At 42.3% G+C, this 19,015-nt stretch overlaps 1 protein-coding gene across 2 annotated transcripts in view; it reads left to right on the top strand.

The window, feature by feature from the left end:
• Gemin5 (gem nuclear organelle associated protein 5) overlaps positions 1-19,015 on the top strand; it is a 60,487-nt gene that overhangs the window by 29,786 nt on the left and 11,686 nt on the right. For both annotated transcript variants that reach the window (XM_042697635.1, XM_042697634.1), the window contains exons 15-23: positions 2,119-2,290; positions 4,567-4,791; positions 6,308-6,421; positions 6,793-6,915; positions 8,299-8,394; positions 9,956-10,093; positions 12,243-12,390; positions 14,835-14,954; positions 16,529-16,739. In XM_042697635.1, the coding sequence (XP_042553569.1) occupies positions 2,119-2,290; positions 4,567-4,791; positions 6,308-6,421; positions 6,793-6,915; positions 8,299-8,394; positions 9,956-10,093; positions 12,243-12,390; positions 14,835-14,954; positions 16,529-16,739 (1,347 nt within the window). The remainder of the gene's footprint in view (positions 1-2,118; positions 2,291-4,566; positions 4,792-6,307; positions 6,422-6,792; positions 6,916-8,298; positions 8,395-9,955; positions 10,094-12,242; positions 12,391-14,834; positions 14,955-16,528; positions 16,740-19,015) is intronic.

Raw genomic sequence — 19,015 nt, 5'->3', positions numbered from 1 at the left:
GAGCCAGCCCAGGCAGGAAAGTCTGTGAGACTCTTACCTCCAAATAACCATCAGAAAACCAGAAGTGGTGCTGTGACTCTTAAGTGGTAGAGTGCTTGCCTTGAGCTGAAGAGCTTAGGGACAGTGCCCAGGACCAGAGTTCAGGCCCCAGAACCAACAAAAAAAAGTGCCTTCTGACAAAACTTCAGTCTGGTTTAAATGAGTAGCTGGACAGACTGAACATGTTTTGTACTGTTTTTCTTTTTTGCACCATTAATAAGGCTTACATGTAAGCCCTAAGTTTTCATGCCCTAAGTTTTCACACAAGGCTGGCATTCTTCTACTTGAGCCACAGCGCAAGTGCTCAAGAGCCTAGTGGTGGTTAATTGGAGATAAGAGTCTGATGGGTTTTCCTGCCCCAGCTGGCTTTAAATGTTGATTGAGCCTCAGTTCTCAGCCTCCTAAGTAGCTAGGACTACAGTCACGTACCCCACACTGACATACGCAATTGTCTTAAACACAGAAATGTTGGCTAATTGCAAAAATAATTGAGTGTTTTTGGTTGGTTTATGATTTTTGCTTTTGTTTTTGTATTTTTTTTTTTTTTGACACAAGAATCTCTCACTATGTCATTTAGGCTGGCCTCAAACTCTAGATCTTTCTGACTTAGCTTTCTGCTTGCTGTGATTACAAGCCTGCACTATCATACTTGGCACAGAAACAATTTTATAATAAGTTGGTTAAGTCAGAAACTTCCACACCCTAAAAAATAAAGATGAAATGCCAGACCAGGTCTTCCAAGTAGGAGTTCTAGATGTCAGAGCCAGATTGTCCTTAGCAGCTAAGAAACTTGGCAACTGGAGAACTGGTAGATGTCTAACTTGGTGTTGAATTGTAATTAAGCTCTTTGCACAAAGCTGGGCGCCATGAAAAAGGGCTGCCTTCGGTGAAATGGCCACAGGATAATTCAAGAGATACCAAGTACCTGTGTGGCTCACTCCTGTAATCCTAGCTACTCAGGATGCCAAGATCTTAGAATTGAGGTTCAGCCTGGGCAGGAAAATCTGAGAGATTCTTACCTTCAATTAACTAGCAAAAGGCTGGAATTGGAGCTGTGGTTTAAGCAGTAGAGAACTAGCCATAAGTGAAAGATGTAAGGGTCAACATCCAGACCCTGAATTCAAGACTCAGTATTAGCACCATTTTTCTAGGAACTCAAAAATGAGAATTATAGGGCAGGAAATGTGGCTCAGTGGTAGAGTGCTTGCCTAGCATGCATGAAACCCTGGTTTCAATTCCTCAGTACCACATACACAGGAAAAGCCAGAAGTGGCACTGTGGCTCAAGTAGAAGTGCTAGCCTTGAGCAAAAGCAGCTTAGGGACAGTGCCTAGGCCCTGAGTTCAAGCCCAGAGTGGTCAAAAATAATAATAATAATATTATTATTATTATTATTATTATTATTATCTTGAGTAATTAGACCTCTAATTTTCTTTTTTAATTAGTGCGTATTTGTTGTGTAAGAGGGAGGTTGTGAAGTTTCTGTATATGTGTATAGTATATGTCTTATCCCATCCATTGCCTCCTTCCTTCCCAGTCTTACACTCCAATTAACTGCTAAAAAGCTGGAATTGGAGGTAGAGCACCAGCCTCTAAGGGACAGTACAGGCCCTGAATTGAAGCCCTAGTACCAGCACCAAAAAAAAAGAACCATTCCATGGAAATGATTATATATCCTATAGCATATATTGCTCCACAGGAAATAGTAGTGTCTGGTATTGAGCTTCTAAAAGTCATAAATAACATGAGGAAATAGTGATCAAAAGTTTAATTTTTTATTATTTATTTTTATTTTTTTTGCCAGTCCTGGGACTTGAACTCAGGACCTGGGTAATGTCCCTGAGCTTCTTTTGCTCAAGGCTAGCATTCTACCACTTGAGCCACTGCGCCACTTCTGGCTTTTACTTTTTTTATGTGGTACTGAGGAATCAAGCCCAGGACTTTATATATGCTAGGCAAGCATTCCCTCACTAAGCCACATTCCCAGCCCCAAAGTTTTTTTGAATAAGTAATTTATTCCCCCCAGGATAACATAATAACCAGACATTGTCATTGTTCTGTCACATGGTTTTGGATGCAGGTGTGGGATACTCTTCGAGAAGAGCCTCTATGCAACTTTCGAGGACATCGAGGCCGACTGCTCTGTGTAGCATGGTCCCCATTGGATCCAGATTGCATCTACTCAGGGGCAGATGACTTCTGCGTGTACAAATGGCTGATTTCCATGCAAGACCATTCTAGGCCTCCTCAAGGTCAGTTAGAGCATGGAGTCCATAAAATGACTGCCCAATAACTTTTCTCTTTTCCTTAGTAATCAAATTGACCAGATCCATACAAATAGTTATTCAGAGCCCCAGCAAGGGAGACAGGGCCCCTATCATCCAGAGCTTGGTTGCTAAGTATCATTCTTCACTGAAAAGGTTCAGGGCTTTTTTGGGAAATGGAAGGATCTGGGACATGATATTATGCCAAAAAGGCAAACCATAATCATTTATTTTTTGGTCGGTCATGGCGCTTGAACTCTGTGCATGTGTTCTGTCCCTATGCTCTTCAGCTCAAGGCGAGTGCTCTACCCCTTGAGCCACAGGGCCATTTCCAGTTTTCTAGTGGTTTATTGCAGATAAGAGTCTCACAGACTTCCCTACCCAGGCTGGCTTTGAACCATGTTCCTCAGATCTCAGCCTCCTGAGTAGCTAGGATTACAGGCGTGAGCCACCAGCGCCCTGCATAGAAATCCATTTCTGATTACCAAAAAATTGACTAATAGTGAACATGACCACCTGGTAGGAAAAAAACTAGAAATAATTAGACTATATTATACACAAGTAGAAGCTGGGAGTTGATGTCTCACATTTGTAATCCTAGCTACTCAGGAGGCTAAGATCTGAGAATTGCAAAAAGCTGGAATTGGAACTGTGGTTCAAGTGGTAGAGTGCTAGCCTTGAGCAAAAGAAACTCATGGACAGAGCCCCGCCTCAGGACCAGCACAAAAAATAAAATAAGGTAGAAATTTACTCAATTGCTGGATTTACATGAAAAATTCTAAAAGAGTGCTCTTAGCTTCGTCTGTGGTCTCCATATACTGGAAGTAGCTCATGTTTTTCAGCAGACAAATTTATCACCTGTGTTGAACACAATTCCTACAGTGGAGTTCTACTCAGCAATAAAATAAAATAGAAGATAGTAGGCTAGAAGTGTGGCTCAGTTGTAGCATATATATTATGCATATATATGTGTGTGTATATGCATATATACACACATCTCCCTGGGTTAAATGCATAGAACCAGAAAACAGAGAAAGAGGGAAAAAAACTATAGTTCCCTGTACTACCAAAAAAAGCAAGTACTTGGGACTGGGAAGGTGGCTCAGTGGTATAGCGCTTGCCTTGCATGCCTGAGGCCCTGGGTTCGATTCCTCAGCACCACATAAGCAAAAAGAAAAAAGCCAGAAGTGGCACTGTGGCTCAAGTGGTAGAGCGCTAGCCTTGAGCTGAAGAGCTGAGGGACAGCGCCCAGACCCAGAGTTCAGGCCCCACGACCAGACCCAAAAAAAAAAAAAAAAAAAAGCAAGTACTAATGAACATAACAGAATGCTAAAAATAAAACCATTAACTGAACAAAAGAAGTCAGTCACAAAAGACAGTATATTACTGTTTAATTTCTTTTTAGATGAAATTCTAGAAAAGGCAAAACTAAACTATAGTGACAGCTGATCAGTGATACAGCCTGGGGCTCAGGAAAGAGATACGTTTTACTACAGAGACATGAGAGAACTTTTAGGAGTAAAAGTAATACCCTTTTCTTTTTTCTTTTTCTTTTTTTTTTTTTTTTTTGCCAGGCCTGGGGCTTGAACTCAGGGCCTGGACACTGTCCCTGAGCTTCTTTTGCTCAAAGCTAGCACTCTTACCACTTGAGCCACAGCGCCACTTCTGGCCTTTTATGTTTATGTGGTACTGAGAAATGGAACCCAGGGATTCATGCATGCCTATCTGTTTGTAGTGGCAATGGTAACTTTTTCCCCTGATCCTGGCACATATACTTTAATCATGTAATTAAGAGGGCTGGGGAGTAGAGGGGTAGCAGTGGGAAGGGAGGGGAAAATGGAAAGGCTAAATTTGGTCAGAGAGCTTTGTATTTGGTACAAAAATGAACAACAGGCCGGGCGCTGGTGGCTCACGCCTGTAATCCTAGCTACTCAGGAGGCTGAGATCTGAGGATCATGGTTTAAAGCCAGCTCAAACAAGAAAATTCATGAGACTCTAATGCCCAGTAAACCACCAAAAAGCTGGAAGTGGAGATATTGCTCAAGCACTGGCCTTGAGCAAGAAAAGAAGTTCAGGGACAGCACTCAGGCCCTGAGTTCAAGCCCCAGTGTGGCCATCAAAAAAAGAAAGGAAGAAAAGCAAAAAGCTGTCAAAAAGATTATTGTAATAAGAGTTTTCAGATTACCACGTAGGCATGCTTTTAATAAGAATGTCTTATTTCAATGAGTTTTTCTTACTGGGTTTTTTTTTTTTTTTTTTTGTAGGCAAAAAAAGTATTGAATTAGAGAAAAAACGGCTCTCTCAACCTAAGCCAAAGGCCAAGAAAAAGAAAAAACCTACCTTGCGCATGCTTATAAAGCAGGAGTCGCTTGAAGGGAATGAAGAGAGCATAAAGGAGAACTCAGTACCCACAGAGAACGGCGTGTCAGACCAAGAGGGCGAAGAGGAAGCCCAGGAGCCAGAGTCACCCTGTGGCCTCACTGCCATGGGTACGTGCAGAATTACTTGTTGACTCACTAACTTAGGATTTTATCATGGCTAGGGAACTAAGCTAGGTCCTTGCTCATTTTGAAACTTCTCTTTCTCACCTGCCTGATATCTCACCTTCTTAACTTAGCTGGTATCCAGTGCCTTTGGAAATCATTAATTTTTCTTAAAGCTTTATTTCTCTAAAATAAATATCCTTGAAGTGTTAGAGGAGATCTGTTGGATGGTTCAAGTCAAGTTTTGTTTCAAAAAACAAACAAAACCAACTAGGCAGAGTAACACTATGGGCCAAAGTAAAATGATAGTGTATACATAGACTCTTAGGGGAAAAATTCTTAACAGTGTGACATCTTCAACCCCATCTGTAAATATCTGACCTTGGGAGCTACTACTTCAGTGTGAACAACAAAGTTTCACCGTCTTTCCTCGAGTTCATTCCTAGCTTTTTGTCTTTGTGGAAAAGAAAAGAATTATAAACAGTTATTAGGTTCTTCTAGTCAGTTAAGCTGGGGTATAAGCTTTCAGAAATCTGAGAGATCACTAATCTTCCATAATGAATTCCAGTTCATAGAAGAGAAAAAGTCATTATTGGGTAAAATAGCACTTTTACATAATTTATACTATCTAGTACTTATTGACTACTGAATTAATAAATAAATCAGATAAGCAGATGCTGTGAGTTAATCTAGAAGGAAGAAAGGAAATTGATTTTCTTTTGGTGGTCATCCTTGGGTTGTACTCTACCTTGTGTTTTCTAGCTAAGTTCTGTACCTCTTAGAATCATACCTCTTGATCTGTGCTGAAATGATAAAATTAAAGTGGCAAAAAGACATGGTTTGCAGGCATCTCTGTCCTAAGTGGTGGCTGTTGGACTCATGCTTCTGTATCACCAAATGGCTCCCCAAGATATACTTCTTGATGTTTATCAGAAATTATTGGGTTTTGGGGGCTGGGAAGGTTGGCTCAGTGGTAGAGCGCGTGCCTTGCATGCCTGAGGCCCTGGGTTCCATTCCTCAGCACCACATAAGGAAAAAGAAAAAAGCCGGAAGTGGCGCTGTGGCTCAAGTGGTAGAGCGCTAGCCTTGAGCTGAAGAGCTGAGGGACAGTGCCCAGGCCCAGAGTTCAGGCCCCATAACCGGACCCAAAAAAAAAAAAAAAGAAATTATTGGGTTTTTTCCAAGTTTGTACCTTTAAGATTGTGAGTATCACATAAGTTAATATTCTCCTTTAGTAAAGTTATTCTTTGTACAATTAAATTTGCAGTTGGCACTTGGTGATCCAGATATTTAAGTGCCTTGTCACCTGAACAGAGTTTAGGGATTTCTTATTTTCTAATATAAAGTTGAACAAGAGATCAGAAGTTTACATTTTTTCTTAGTGAGATAGACAAGAGATAATTTTCCAAAGTCTGCCTGGTATGGGTAAACTTGAATTGCTAGGCCTGGTAATGCTTTTCATTTTTAGAATTAGACTCTTCATAGTTCTTATCATTGTTCTTTATTTTCCCCCATGGTATAGATGCTAGAGAATCAATTGTCTGCACTCCAGTTTCTTCCAGCTTTGAAAAGTCAAAAGTTACTATTAATAACAAAGTTACTTTACTGAAAAAGGAACCACCTAAAGAGAAATCAGGTTAGTATCTAATAACCAAAATATAGTGTTAAGCTTTATTAAATTACTATATACAACTTAGAACTCAAAGATTTATGATAGGCTTGAAAAATAGGGTGGGTGTTCTGCTTATGTTTCAGTTATAGTTAATGGTTTTGAACTGTTTTTTAACTCCTGATAAAATGTTTTATAGCAGTGGCTATTGTTTATTGATGTTACCAGGGGCATTTTGTGTATATTGTGGACACTAACTAGATAGTTTAATGTAGGAGTCAGAATCTGCTTGCCTAGTGGCACAGATCCCTCTGGTAGAGCACATCTGTGCAATAGACATCCATTCTATTTTATTTCTCATCCACTTTTCAGCGTGGCATTATTTTATTACATTTCAGAAGCCTCGATCAAGAAGAGGAAAGCTCGGTCCATGCTTCCTCTGAGTACAAGCCTAGATCACAGGTCCAAAGAGGAACTTCATCATGACTGTTTGGTGCTAGCAACTGCAAAACACTCCAAAGGTGAAAACATAAACTTTGGCTCCCTACAGTGTGGTCTATCAAGGGTGCATGTTTACTGATTTATTAAATGAGTAAGATAACAAACCTAAAATTAATTGGCTACATCTACATTCTTTCGTAGCCTTTGCTCTTTCTTTAACCCCATACCCTGATCCCCACTTTGATTTATTAGCCCTGTGCGGTGCTTTGGGATGTGTCCTCTGTGTTATCATTGTAAATGATATGTGTCAGAATTGGTATGTTGGTCTAATCTGGGTATGAATCTATTCTTTCCACTGTTCTTTTCCACTGTTCCTCATTGGAAATATATCCATTCAGTAGTTCCTTTAAAATACTTCATGGAAGTTTATTTATGGATTTATGGAAGGAGTGTGTGTGTTTTCTGCTTTTCAAGCCATTACTTAATGACCATTGTTTTGTTTTGGTCCTGGAGACTTCATTATTTTAATCTTTGGGGTTTTTTTGTTTGTGAGGGGTTTTTTTAGCTGAGACTTGAAAAGTGGAGAATAAAATTGAATCCCTTAGCCAGATGCCGGTGGCTCATGCTTGTAATCCTAGCTACTCAGGAGGCTGAGATCTGAGGATATGGTTCAAAGCCAACCCTGGGCAGGAAAGTCCATGAGACTCTTACCTCCAGTTAACCACCAGAAAACCGGAAGTGGCGGTGTGACTCAAGTAGTAGAGTGCTAGCCTTGAGCTGAAGAGCTCAGGGATGGCACCTAGGCCCTGAGTTCAAGCCCTGTAACCGACCAAAAAATAAAAAGAATCCCTTTATCGTGAGTCCCAGTGAATACTAAGGAACTTTCTTTTTTGTTGTTGTTGTTGGTCGTGAGGCTTGAACTCTGGACCTAGGCACTGTACCTGCCTGTGCTGGCTTTGAACTAACTGCAATCCTCAGATTTCAGCCTCCTGATTAGCTGCGATTACAGGTGTGAGCCCCCGGCGCCTGGCTAGGAACTTTCTTTACTACTTTTGTTTGATTGCTTGTTTGTTGTGTCTCTTAAATGCATGTTGAAGTTTGAGTTTTTTCAACATTTTTCCAGCAAATCTTTTTTTTAACAAACTGTCTCATTGGGTTTTGCCTAAAAAGTTTATTTTCACATTTTGGATTTTGGAGATTCTTTGGCTTTTGGTGTGTGAGTAGTAGGGCTTGAACTCAGGGGCTGGAACTCTCATGTAGATTTTTTTGCTCCAGTCTGTCACTATACCAGTTGAACCACATCTCTATTCTGGCTTTTTGCTAGCTAATTGAAGATAAGAATCTTGAGGGTTTATAAGTATATGGTCGTGTATTTAAAATTATCAGATAGGAAAATATAGGGTTTGTACATATAAATACACATACATATATATATATATATATTTGTCATTTTAAATGTACAGAGCGAAATGAGGATATGTCTGCTGATCTTGAGGAAAGATTTCACCTGGGGCTTTTCACAGACAGGCCTACCCTGTACAGAATGATTGAGACTGAAGGTGAGACAAATCCAGTAATCTTCCCATCCATCTGCATAGGCTTTTCTTACGGGTATTATCATGGTTACTGTGTGTGTGTGTGTGTCTTTCTGTGTGTATGTGTGTCTGGTATGTGTGTGTACATGAGTACTGGGACTTACATTCAGGGCTTGTACACTGTCCCTTAGCTTTTTCACTCAAGAGTAACACTCTACCATTTGTTTTGTTGTTGTTGTTTAATTATCATAGGTGATATACAGAGGGGTTGCAATTATATAAATAAGTACATTTCTTTTTTTGGGGGGGTCCGATTGTGGGGCCTGAACTCTGGGCCTGGGCGCTGTCCCTCAGCTCTTCAGCTCAAGGCTAGCGCTCTACCACTTGAGCCACAGCGCCACTTCCGGCTTTTTTCTTTTTGCTTATGTGGTGCTGAGGAATCGAACCCAGGGCCTCAGGCATGCAAGGCAAGCACTCTACCATTGAGCCACCTTCCCAGCCCTAATAATTACATTTCTTGTCGAACTTGTTACCCTCCCTCCTTCATTTTTCTCCTACTTTCCCTCCCCACCCCAATCTCCCACACTCTGCCATTTGAACCAAGCTCAACTTTCTGCTCTTTGCTGGTTAATTGGAAGTAAGAGTCTCACGGATTTCCTTGTCTGGGCTGGATTTGAACTGGTATCCTCAGATCTCAGCCTTAGCTAGGATTCTAGGCATGAGCCACAGCATCCAGCTTTTCATGGTTACTTTTAAAATCTTCATACTCATACACATCCCTCACACCACAAAAACTCACTGTTCATTCTCATCGACAAGATGTGAGGAAAGAGCTGGGTGCCGGTGGCTCACACCTGTCATCCTAGCTACTCCGGAGGCTGAGATCTGAGGATCATGGCTCAAAGCCAGCCTGGGCAAGAAACTCCGTGCGACTCTTATTTCCAATAAACTACTAGAAAACCAGAAGTGGTGTTGTGGCTCAGTTTGTGAGAGCTCGCCTTGAGCTGAAGAGTGCAGAGACAGCGCCCAAGCCCAGAGTTCAAGCTTCACGATGACAAAAAAAAAAAAAAAAATATGTGAGGAAAGAAGGTTGAGTTGGGTAAATTACCAAGTGAGCTTCTGAATTGGTATGTTGTTCTAACTATCTGGGTGTGAATCTACTCCTTCCACTACTGATAACATCTTTAGATAGAAAAGTTTCTTCCTTATTGAACAATAATATATTCATTCAACAGTTCCTTTAAAATACTTGATGAGGGCTGGGAAGGTGGCTTAGTGGTAGAGCGCTTGCCTTGCATGCCTGAGGCCCTGGGTTCGATTCCTCAGCACCACATAAGCAAAAAGAAAAAATCCGGAAGTGGTACTGTGGCTCAAGTGGTAGCCTTGAGCTGAAGAGCCGAGGGACAGCGCCCAGGCTCAGAGTTCAGGCCCCACAACCGGACCCAAAAAAAAAAAAAAAAACTTGATAAAAGTTAAAATCATTCTAATAGATAACTAACCCTTCAGTTATAAGTACATACTGCTTCTTTCACTCTGCCTTTCTTTTTCTAGAAGTCATCTCCCAAATACTATCTTTTCCAAACAGGGAAAGGGCACTTGGAAAATGGACACCCTGAATTATTTCACCAGCTAATGCTTTGGAAAGGAGATTTAAAGGGTGTTCTTCAGACGGCAGCAGAAAGAGGGGAGCTGACAGACAATCTTGTGGCTATGGCACCAGTAGGTATGTTCTTCTCAACAAAAGTACTGTCGTCTCTAGGCTATGTTTACCAGCTCTTAGCAGTACCAGTCTTAATCATATAACCACTTATTAATACAGTTACAGGCTGGGCGCTGGTGGCTTACACCTGTAATCCTTACTACTCAGGAGACTGAGATCTGAAGATTAAGATTCAAAGCCAGCTCGGGCAGAAAGTCTCTGTAAGACTCTTAATCTCCAATTAACCACTCAAAAACTGGAAGTGGAGCTGTGGTTCAAAGTGGTAACAGCATTACCCTTGAGCAAAAGAGCTCAAGGACAGTGCCTGGGCCCTAAGTTCAAGCCCTTCATGGACAGAAAAGTAAATATAGTTACATACATAGTTAATTCTATAAAATAGTAAGCTAATACTTCACCCCAACCCCTACAAAAAGGCAGAACACTAACACACTTTAATATAAAAGCAATGGTGATGCATTTATTCATTCTGTGCTACTGTAACAAACTACTTTGAAGCTAGGTACTTTCTAAAGAAAAGAAATATATTTAACTCATAAATGAACATAGTACCAATATTTGCTTAGCTCTGGAAAGAGCTTCCTAATCAAGATCTGGCAAAAGAGATTGCAGGAAGCCAGAGAGAGAGGTGCCAGACTAGAGACTAGACTCAAAGCCTTATACACACACACTGTATTACTTAATCTATATACCCAAAGCCCAAATGTTTGCTTTTTTTTTTTTTTTTTTTTTTGGTCAGTCATGGGGCTTGAACTCTGGGCCTGGGCACTGTACCTAGGCTCCTTGGCTCAAAGCTAGTGCTCTACCACTTGAGCCACAGAGCCACTAATGGTTTTCTGGTGGTTTATTGGAGATAGAGTCTCACGGACTTTCCTTGCCCAGACTGGCTTTGAATCAGGATCCTCAGATCTCAGCCTCCTGAGTAGCTAGGATTACAGGCGTGAGCCACTGGCACCCTGCAAGAAAAACAAACCCAACCCAACAAAAACATAAACCCAACTCAGCTTGTTCTTTTTAATAACCATTTGCTCTGCTTAGGAACTAGTGCACTCCACAAGATAAATATGGAGTTTTTCCAGGTACAGTCCCCCCATGATCTAATTACCATCCACTAGTCATCTCCCATTTTCCCCCCTCCCCCACATACACTTAAAAGATTCCACCACTTCAACACAGCTACCCTAGAACACTGGCCTCCAGCTCTGAGGGACAAATCAAAGCATCTAAAAACATCAGATTTGTTGAACAATAAGTGCATACCTTAACAGTTTTAACATACCTATGACCTGCACTCAGTTCTTAAATTGTAAGAATTTATCTAACTATATTCATGTGTACAAAATGACATGTAGATAGATAGAATATACACACACACACACATACACACACACACACCTACCTACCTGTATGTCTATCAATAAGAACTGCTTAAATGTAAATGGTATGTGTACCTACAATAGAAACTCCCGTTAAGTGCCAAAAAAACTGGGGCAGCTCATTGAATTCTGACACTGCATGGAGCTCTAAAGTGTAGGAAATGAAATGTATCTGGAAATGGGTACACAACAAAATATGCTACTTTTCTTTTTTTTCCAGTCCTGGGGGTTAAACTCAAGACCTGGGCTGTCCCTGAGTTTTTGTGCTCAGTACTCCCTCTACCACTTGAGCCACAGCTCCACTTTCCAGCTCTTTGGAGGTTAATTGGAGATAAGAGTCTCACAGACTTTCCTGCACAGGCTGGCTTCAAACCTTTATCCTCAGATCACAGCATCCTGAGTAGGTAGGGTTACAGGCATGAGCCAGCAGCACTTGGCTGATTTTATTCAAGTATGCACCCTGAATATAACAGCACCCATGTCAAGAAACTTGCCATCATCAATACCGCAGAGTCACCTCGTGCTCCTTTCTGATTACTTTCAGGAATTGATTGCTAATGGCAGTTGGTTGCTATTCGATTGCCTCAGACAGCACTATCATTTTCCTAAGCTTCCATACCTTTATATCCTTTGAATTGTTCACCCTTTTGTTCAAGGAAGCAATGTGTGTTTAGCATTAAGAATGGGGAGAGGAATTCATATCTAAATGTCCTGCTATTTTGAGTGACTGAAAACTAGGCAATTTTAACCCAAACATGCCTTTTTGTTTTATTCTGAAGCTGGCTACCATGTGTGGCTGTGGGCTGTGGAAGCCTTTGCCAAGCAGCTGTGTTTCCAAGATCAGCATGTCAAGGCTGCATCACACCTGCTTTCCATCCACAAAGTATATGAAGCTGTGGAGCTGCTCAAGTCAAACCACTTTTACAGGTAGACACGGCTCAATATTTGATCAGTAGTCAGCCATAATGTATAATTGAAACTTTCCTGTTAAAGTAATACAATTAGAGGAAACAAGCATAAAACAAATAGCTAGGCACTGGTGGCTCACACTTGTAATCCAAGCTACTCAGGTGGCTGAGATCGTAGTTTGAAAATCTGAGACATTTAATCCCCAGTTAACCACCAATAAGCTAGAAACAGAGTTGTGGCTCAAGTGATAGAGTGCTGGTTAGCCTTGAGCATAAAAGCTAAGAAAGAGTGGGAGTCCTTGAGTTCAATCCCCAGTACCAGCACCAAAAAAAAAAAAGGAAGAAGGAAAAGAATACAAGGGCAGGGAAGAAGAGCTTAATGAATTACATGGGGAAATCTACCCTTTTTATGCTTCACCTGACAGGAAACAGAATCTTGCCAGCCATCCTCAAAGTTTTCCATGTACCCCTGCTTTTTTTTTTGGGGGGGGGGGGGGGCAATCTGGTCATGGGACCTGAACTCTGGGCCTGGGCGCTGTTCCTCAGCTCTTCAGCTCAAGGCTAGTGCTCTACCACTTGAGCCACAGCACCACTTCTGGCTTTTTCTGCTTTTTGTTTTTTATTTTTTGTTTTTTTTTTTTGTCGGTCATGGGGCCTGAACTCTGGGCCTGAGCACTGTCCCTCAGCCCTTCAGCTCAAGGCTAGCGCTTTACCACTTGAGCCACAGCGCCACTTCCAGCTTTTTTCTTGCTTATGTGGTGCTGAGGAATTGAACCCAGGGCCTCATGCATGCAAGACAAGTGCTCTACCACTGAGCCACCTTCCCAGCCCCTGATTTACCATGTTTTTATCTCCTTAGGATTTGCATAAATCACCATAAGAATTCAAAAACTTTCTGTCATCCAGGTTAGCTTCTAACCTGCCTTAGCCTCCTAAATGCTAGGATTACAGGTATATACCACCACAAAGGCTCTACATTGATTCTTACCAGGTCAGCAGTTTTGTCCACAGTTGCTTTTGCCCAGTCAGTGCAAGATCAGCAGGTTATTTTTTGTTTGTTTTTGTCACTCTGGGGCTTAACTTGGGGCCTGAGGACTTTTTGCTCAAGGCCAGCACTCTACCACTTTGAGCCACTATGCCACTTTCATTTTTTTGAGTGGTTAATTGGAGCTAAAAGTATTACAGGGACTTTTCTGCCCAAGCTGGCTTCAATCCTCAGATCTCAGCCTCCTGAGTATCAAGGATTATAGACATGAACCCCTGGAGTCAAGTAATATCAACAGTTTTTTGGGGGTTAGGGAGGGGTCCGTTTGCCAGTCCTGGGGCTTGAACTCAGGGCCTGGGCACTGACCCTGAACTTCTTTTGCCAAGGCTTACACTCCATCACTTGAGCCACCTCACCACTTCTGGCTTTTTCTGTTTATGTGATACTGAGGAATCGAACCCAGGGCTTCACACATGCTAGGCAAGCACTCTATCACTAAGCCACATTCCCAGCCCCATCAACAATTTTTAAAGGTCAAATAACTTCTTGACATTATTAGAAAATGGTTTTGGCCTCATGAACCCTCCCAACAGAAATCCAAAGGCTGTTCTTTAAATACTGTTGACCTTACCGGGTGCTGGTGGCTCATGCCTCTAATCCTAGCTACTCAGGAGGCTGAGATCTGAGAATCATGATTCAAAGCCAGCCCATGCAGGAAAGTCCATGAGACTCATCTCCAATACCAAAACCGGAAGTGGTACTGTGGCTCAAATGGTAGAGTGCTCGCCTTGAGCTGAAGAGCACAGGGATACTGCCCAAGCCCAGAGTTCAAGCCCCACGACCAACCAAAAAAAAAAAAAAAAAAAAAAACACCTGTTGATCTGGGCTGGGAAGGTGGCTTAGTGGTAGAGTGCTTGCCTAGCATGCATGAAGCCCTGAGTTCAATTCCTCAGTATCACATAAGCAGAAAAAGCCAGAAGTTGATGCTGTGACTCAAGAAGTAGAGTGATAGCCTTGAGCAAAAGCAGCTCAAGGACAGTGCCCAGACCCTGAGTTCAAGCCCCAGGAGCCCCAGGACTGGCAAAAAACAAAACAAAACTGTTGATCTGGTAATCCATTGAACAGAGCACTTTTTTAACCTGCTCCATGTGATGGGAATTTTTTTTTTTTTTTTAGGAAATGAGAACAAAAGGCATTTGTTCTCCTAGCCCTGAAGTTGCTAGGCAGTGGCTTAGGCCTATAATCCTAGCTACTCAAGAGACTAAGATTTGAGGATTGAGGTTCAAAGCCAGCCCAGGCAGACAAATGTGAGAGACTGAGAGACTTTTCACTAGCCCTAGCAAAAAGCCAGAAGTAGGGCGTGGCTCACATGGTAAAGAACCAAGAAAAGCTGATGGAGATCATAAGCCTTATTTGTAAGCCCCAGTACTGACTCGGGGGGGGAAATGCTGAAGTAACTTGTTCTTTCTTGCCTTTAGAGAAGCTATTGCAGTTGCCAAGGCCCGGCTGAGGCCCGAGGACCCAGTCTTAAAAGACCTGTACCTCAGCTGGGGAACCATCCTGGAAAGAGATGGCCATTATGCCATAGCAGCCAAATGGTAAGCCTGAGGGGAACTCAGATGCTCTTGATAATAGAGCAGGACAAGAGTTAACCTACTGTAGTGAGAAATGGAGATAAACAGCTAGATAATCTTATTTTATTTTGAGTTAAGAAACGTTTGTAAGCTGGTGGCACTGGTGGCTCACACCTGTAATCCTAGCTACTCAGGAGGCTGAGATCTGAGGATCACAGTTCAAAGCCAGCCCGGGCAAGAAAGTCCATGAGACTCTTACCTCCAATAAACTACTAAAAAACCGGAGTGGCTCTATAGCTCAAGCAGTAGAGCGCTCGCCTTGAACTGAAGAGCTGAGGAACAGCACTCAGGCCCAGAGCTCAAGCCCTATAACCAACCAAAAAAAAAATTTTTTTTGTAATTTTAAGTAGGCTTTACTGTGATATTTCCACCCATGCACTCAGTATGCACAACATATTTCCACTGAAATATCACAAAAATATTTAAAGGCAGATAATAAGCCCAAGTTTCTGAAACCAAGTTTTTAGACTCCAGGCCCAGAATCTAGGACTCTTCAGTTAGTCTGACCATTTACCCCCATATGCCAAAGAACGACACACATGAAGGACAGAGAAAGGAGGTTTATTACATGGCAGCCATGGAAAGATACTCCATTATATCTTCAGTCATCTGCAGGGGTGCAGAGATTGGCTTCAGGCTAAATAGGGAGAGTTGGTAGCAGAGATTGAAAAAGTATGCATAGTTAAAATAATCCCAGGTAATACATGAGGGAGGCCTGGTTGACTACTAGAGAAGTTCCAGACAAGTTGTCTCTTTATTACTGGAATAGAACAGGAACAAGGTGGTCTCCTGAGTTTGGGCTGTTTTCTTTTAAGATGATAAGAAGACATTACCTTTTGAGGGGTAGTTTTCCTTCCACATGACACTTACCAGTGAATCTTCTTTTTCCAGAAGATATAAAGTGACTGCCACAGAGAATAGCTCAGGTCACCGGGCACAGATACAAAATTGGGGGACTTATAGTTCACTCACAGGGTCAGTGAAAGCATCTTTTTAAGTTGCCTCTTAAAGTCCTATCCTCTCAGTTTTTGTTTTTGTTTTTTGGTGGGAGGGCAGTCGTGGGGCCTGAACTCTGGGCCTGGGCGCTGTCCCTCAGCTCTTCAGATTAAGGCTAACGTTCTACCACTTGAGCCATAATACCACATCTGGCTTTTTTCTGCTTATGTGGTGCTGAGGAATCGAACCCAGGGCCTCATGCATGAAAGGCAAGCACTCTACCACTGAGCCACCTTCCCAGCCCCTTTCAGTATTTCTGTCGACCATAACAAATCAACAAACTTGAGTAGCAGACTAAGAAATGTTGCTTTTTTTCTAGTGTTGACTTAATACCATTAAGGAGACTAGGAGGAATTATTCAGATTGTCTTTTACACTGTGCTGAGCTGTCTTGGCCTCAGCCTTCTTAGGAATAACCTGACATAGTGACACCTAAGACTATAGGACTGTACATGCAGCAAAGTGGACAGAAAGAAGCAATTCTGCCTTCTGGGGAGCAGTATTAGATGTTTATGAGTTTCTGTGTTTTTATTCATATTGCAGCTATTTAGGTGCCACTTCTACTTATGATGCAGCCAAAGTTTTGGCCAAGAAGGGGGATGCTGCATCACTTAGAACGGCTGCAGAGCTGGCTGTGATTGTTGGAGAAAATGAGCTCTCCGCTTCGCTAGCTCTCAGATGTGCCCAAGAATTGCTGCTGGCCAAGAACTGGGTGGGAGCCCAGGAAGCCTTGCAGCTGCATGAAAGTCTACAGGTCAGTCTGGAATTCCATTCTTGGTATTTAAAAAGGAAGGGTTGGACCAGGCGCCCAGTGGCTCATGCCTGTAATCCTAGCTACTCAGAAGACTGAGATATGAGGATTGCCCTTCAAAGCCAGCTTGGGCCGGAAAGTCCGTGAGACTCATCTCCAAATAACCATCAGAAAACCGGAAGTGGCGGTGTGGCTTAAGTGGTAGAGAGCTTGCCTTGAACTGAAGAGCTCTGGGCAGGCCCAGAGTTCAAACCCCATGACCAACCAAAAAAAAAAAAAGTGGGCGGGAGAAGGGTTGGAAGTGGCGCTGCTGCAGTTCACTAGTAGAGTGTAATCTTCAGCAAAAAAGCTCAGAGACAGCACCTAGGGCCCTGATTCAAGCCCATGGCTGACAATAAAATAGGAAGGGTCCAGTGGCTCACACCTATAAGCCTAGCTACTCAGGAGGCTAGGTTCTGAGAATCACAGTTCAAAGCCAGCCTGGGCAGGACTCTTCTCTCCAATTATCCAACAAAAAATGCTGGAAGTGGAGCTGTGGCTCAAGTAATAGAGCCTAGTCTTAAGCAAAAAGACTTTGGGGGGCTGGGAAGGTGGCACAGTGGTTGATCGCTTGCCTTGCATGCATGAGGCCCTGGGTTCGATTCCTCAGCACCACATAAACAAAAAGAAAAAAGCCGGAAGTGGCGCTGTGGCTCAAGTGGTAGAGCGCTAGCCTTGAGCTGAAGAGCTGAGGGACAGCACCCAGGCCCAGAGTTCAGCCCCACGACCAGACCCAAAATAAAAAAAAAGAAAAAGACTTTGGGACAGCACCAGGGCCAGAAAAAAAAAAAAAGGGTAAAAAAGAAAAGAAATTATCCAAATCCTCTTCTAGTCAAACCCAAGTGAAGAACTCCACTTGCACAAACTAACCAATTTGACAAGTATCTTTAGAATTGTCCAGCAAACCCTGGCCATGATTTCTCACGTAAGTACTATGGGGTTTGTTGCCATATTCAGAGTAAGAGGGAATGTAGTCATTCATAGTAATTTTTCCCCCCTCAGTTCTGGAGCTTGAACTCAAGTCCTGGACACTGTCCCTGAGCCTATTTGTGCTTAAGGCTATTGCTCTACCATTTGAGCTATAGCACCACCTCTTTTCTGAGTAGTTTATTGGAGATAAGAGTCTCCCCAACTTTTCTACTCAGGTTGGCATCAAACCGCAATCCTCAGATCTCAGCCTCCTCAGTAGCTAGGATTACAGGTGTGAGCCACTAGAACCTGGCTATTCATAGTACTTTCTAATGGCTATAAGTCTGAAACAACCTTCAGTCAGTCCAGTCTCAGGGATGAAATCTAATGCTTGTGCACTGATGTCATCCATGAAGTGAATGAGTGATTGGCCTTTAGCAGAAATGGTGGTCTGCCTATAGCACCCCTCTTCAGATGTAAGCTTATTTAAAAAAAAAAAAATATGAGGAAATAGAATGTCTTATTTCTTAAACCTTTGTTTGTTCCCATTTGGCTAAAAACAAGTATTTGGGCTGAGGATGTAACTCAGTGATAGAGCACTTGCCTATTGAGTATACAAAGCTTTCATTTGATCCCCAGAGCTGCTAATAATAATCTATTCCTTATTTATTTATTTATTTATTTATTTTTGGGTCCAGTCGTGGGGCCTGAACTCTGGGCCTGGGTGCTGTCCCTCAGCTCTTCAGCTCAAGGCTAGCGCTCTACCACTTGAGCCACAGCGCCACTTCCGGCTTTTTTCTTTTTGCTTTTGCAGTACTGAGGAATCGAATCCAGGGCCTCAGGCATGCAAGGCAAAGCACTCTACCACTGAGCCACCTTCCCAGCCCCGTCATAGGGACTTTTCTGCATGGGCTAGCTTTGAACTGCAATCCTCAGATCTCAGCTTCCTAAGCAGCTAGTATTACAGGTGTGAGCCACCACTGTAGAGATGGGTATATCTGTGTCATTAACGTGGGGGCCTCCAAGGCCCAAGAGGAGACATCCCTAAAATGGCATCTGGAAAATGCCTGTCAGATTCTCATATTCCTCTCACACATGACTCAAATCGTACAGGAAGCTCATTTTGACAGGGCTCAGGTGTTGCAGATTGAAAATAGATTCTTTTGAGAAACTTGGGAAAGCTCTGCGGGTAATTTTTTTTGGTATATAGTTTTTATTATAAAGATACTACACAGTATTGTACTCGTATACTGTTTTGTAGAATGGGAGTTTTTTTGTACAACTACTTAAAGGTATAATGATAAAAAATGTAAAAAAAAAAAATAAAGTAA

The sequence above is a fragment of the Dipodomys spectabilis genome, unplaced genomic scaffold (assembly GCF_019054845.1).
Source record: "Dipodomys spectabilis isolate Male_0828 unplaced genomic scaffold, ASM1905484v1 ptg000227l, whole genome shotgun sequence".
Taxonomy (NCBI): domain Eukaryota; kingdom Metazoa; phylum Chordata; class Mammalia; order Rodentia; family Heteromyidae; genus Dipodomys; species Dipodomys spectabilis.
This window is presented reverse-complemented; position numbering and strand designations above follow the sequence as displayed.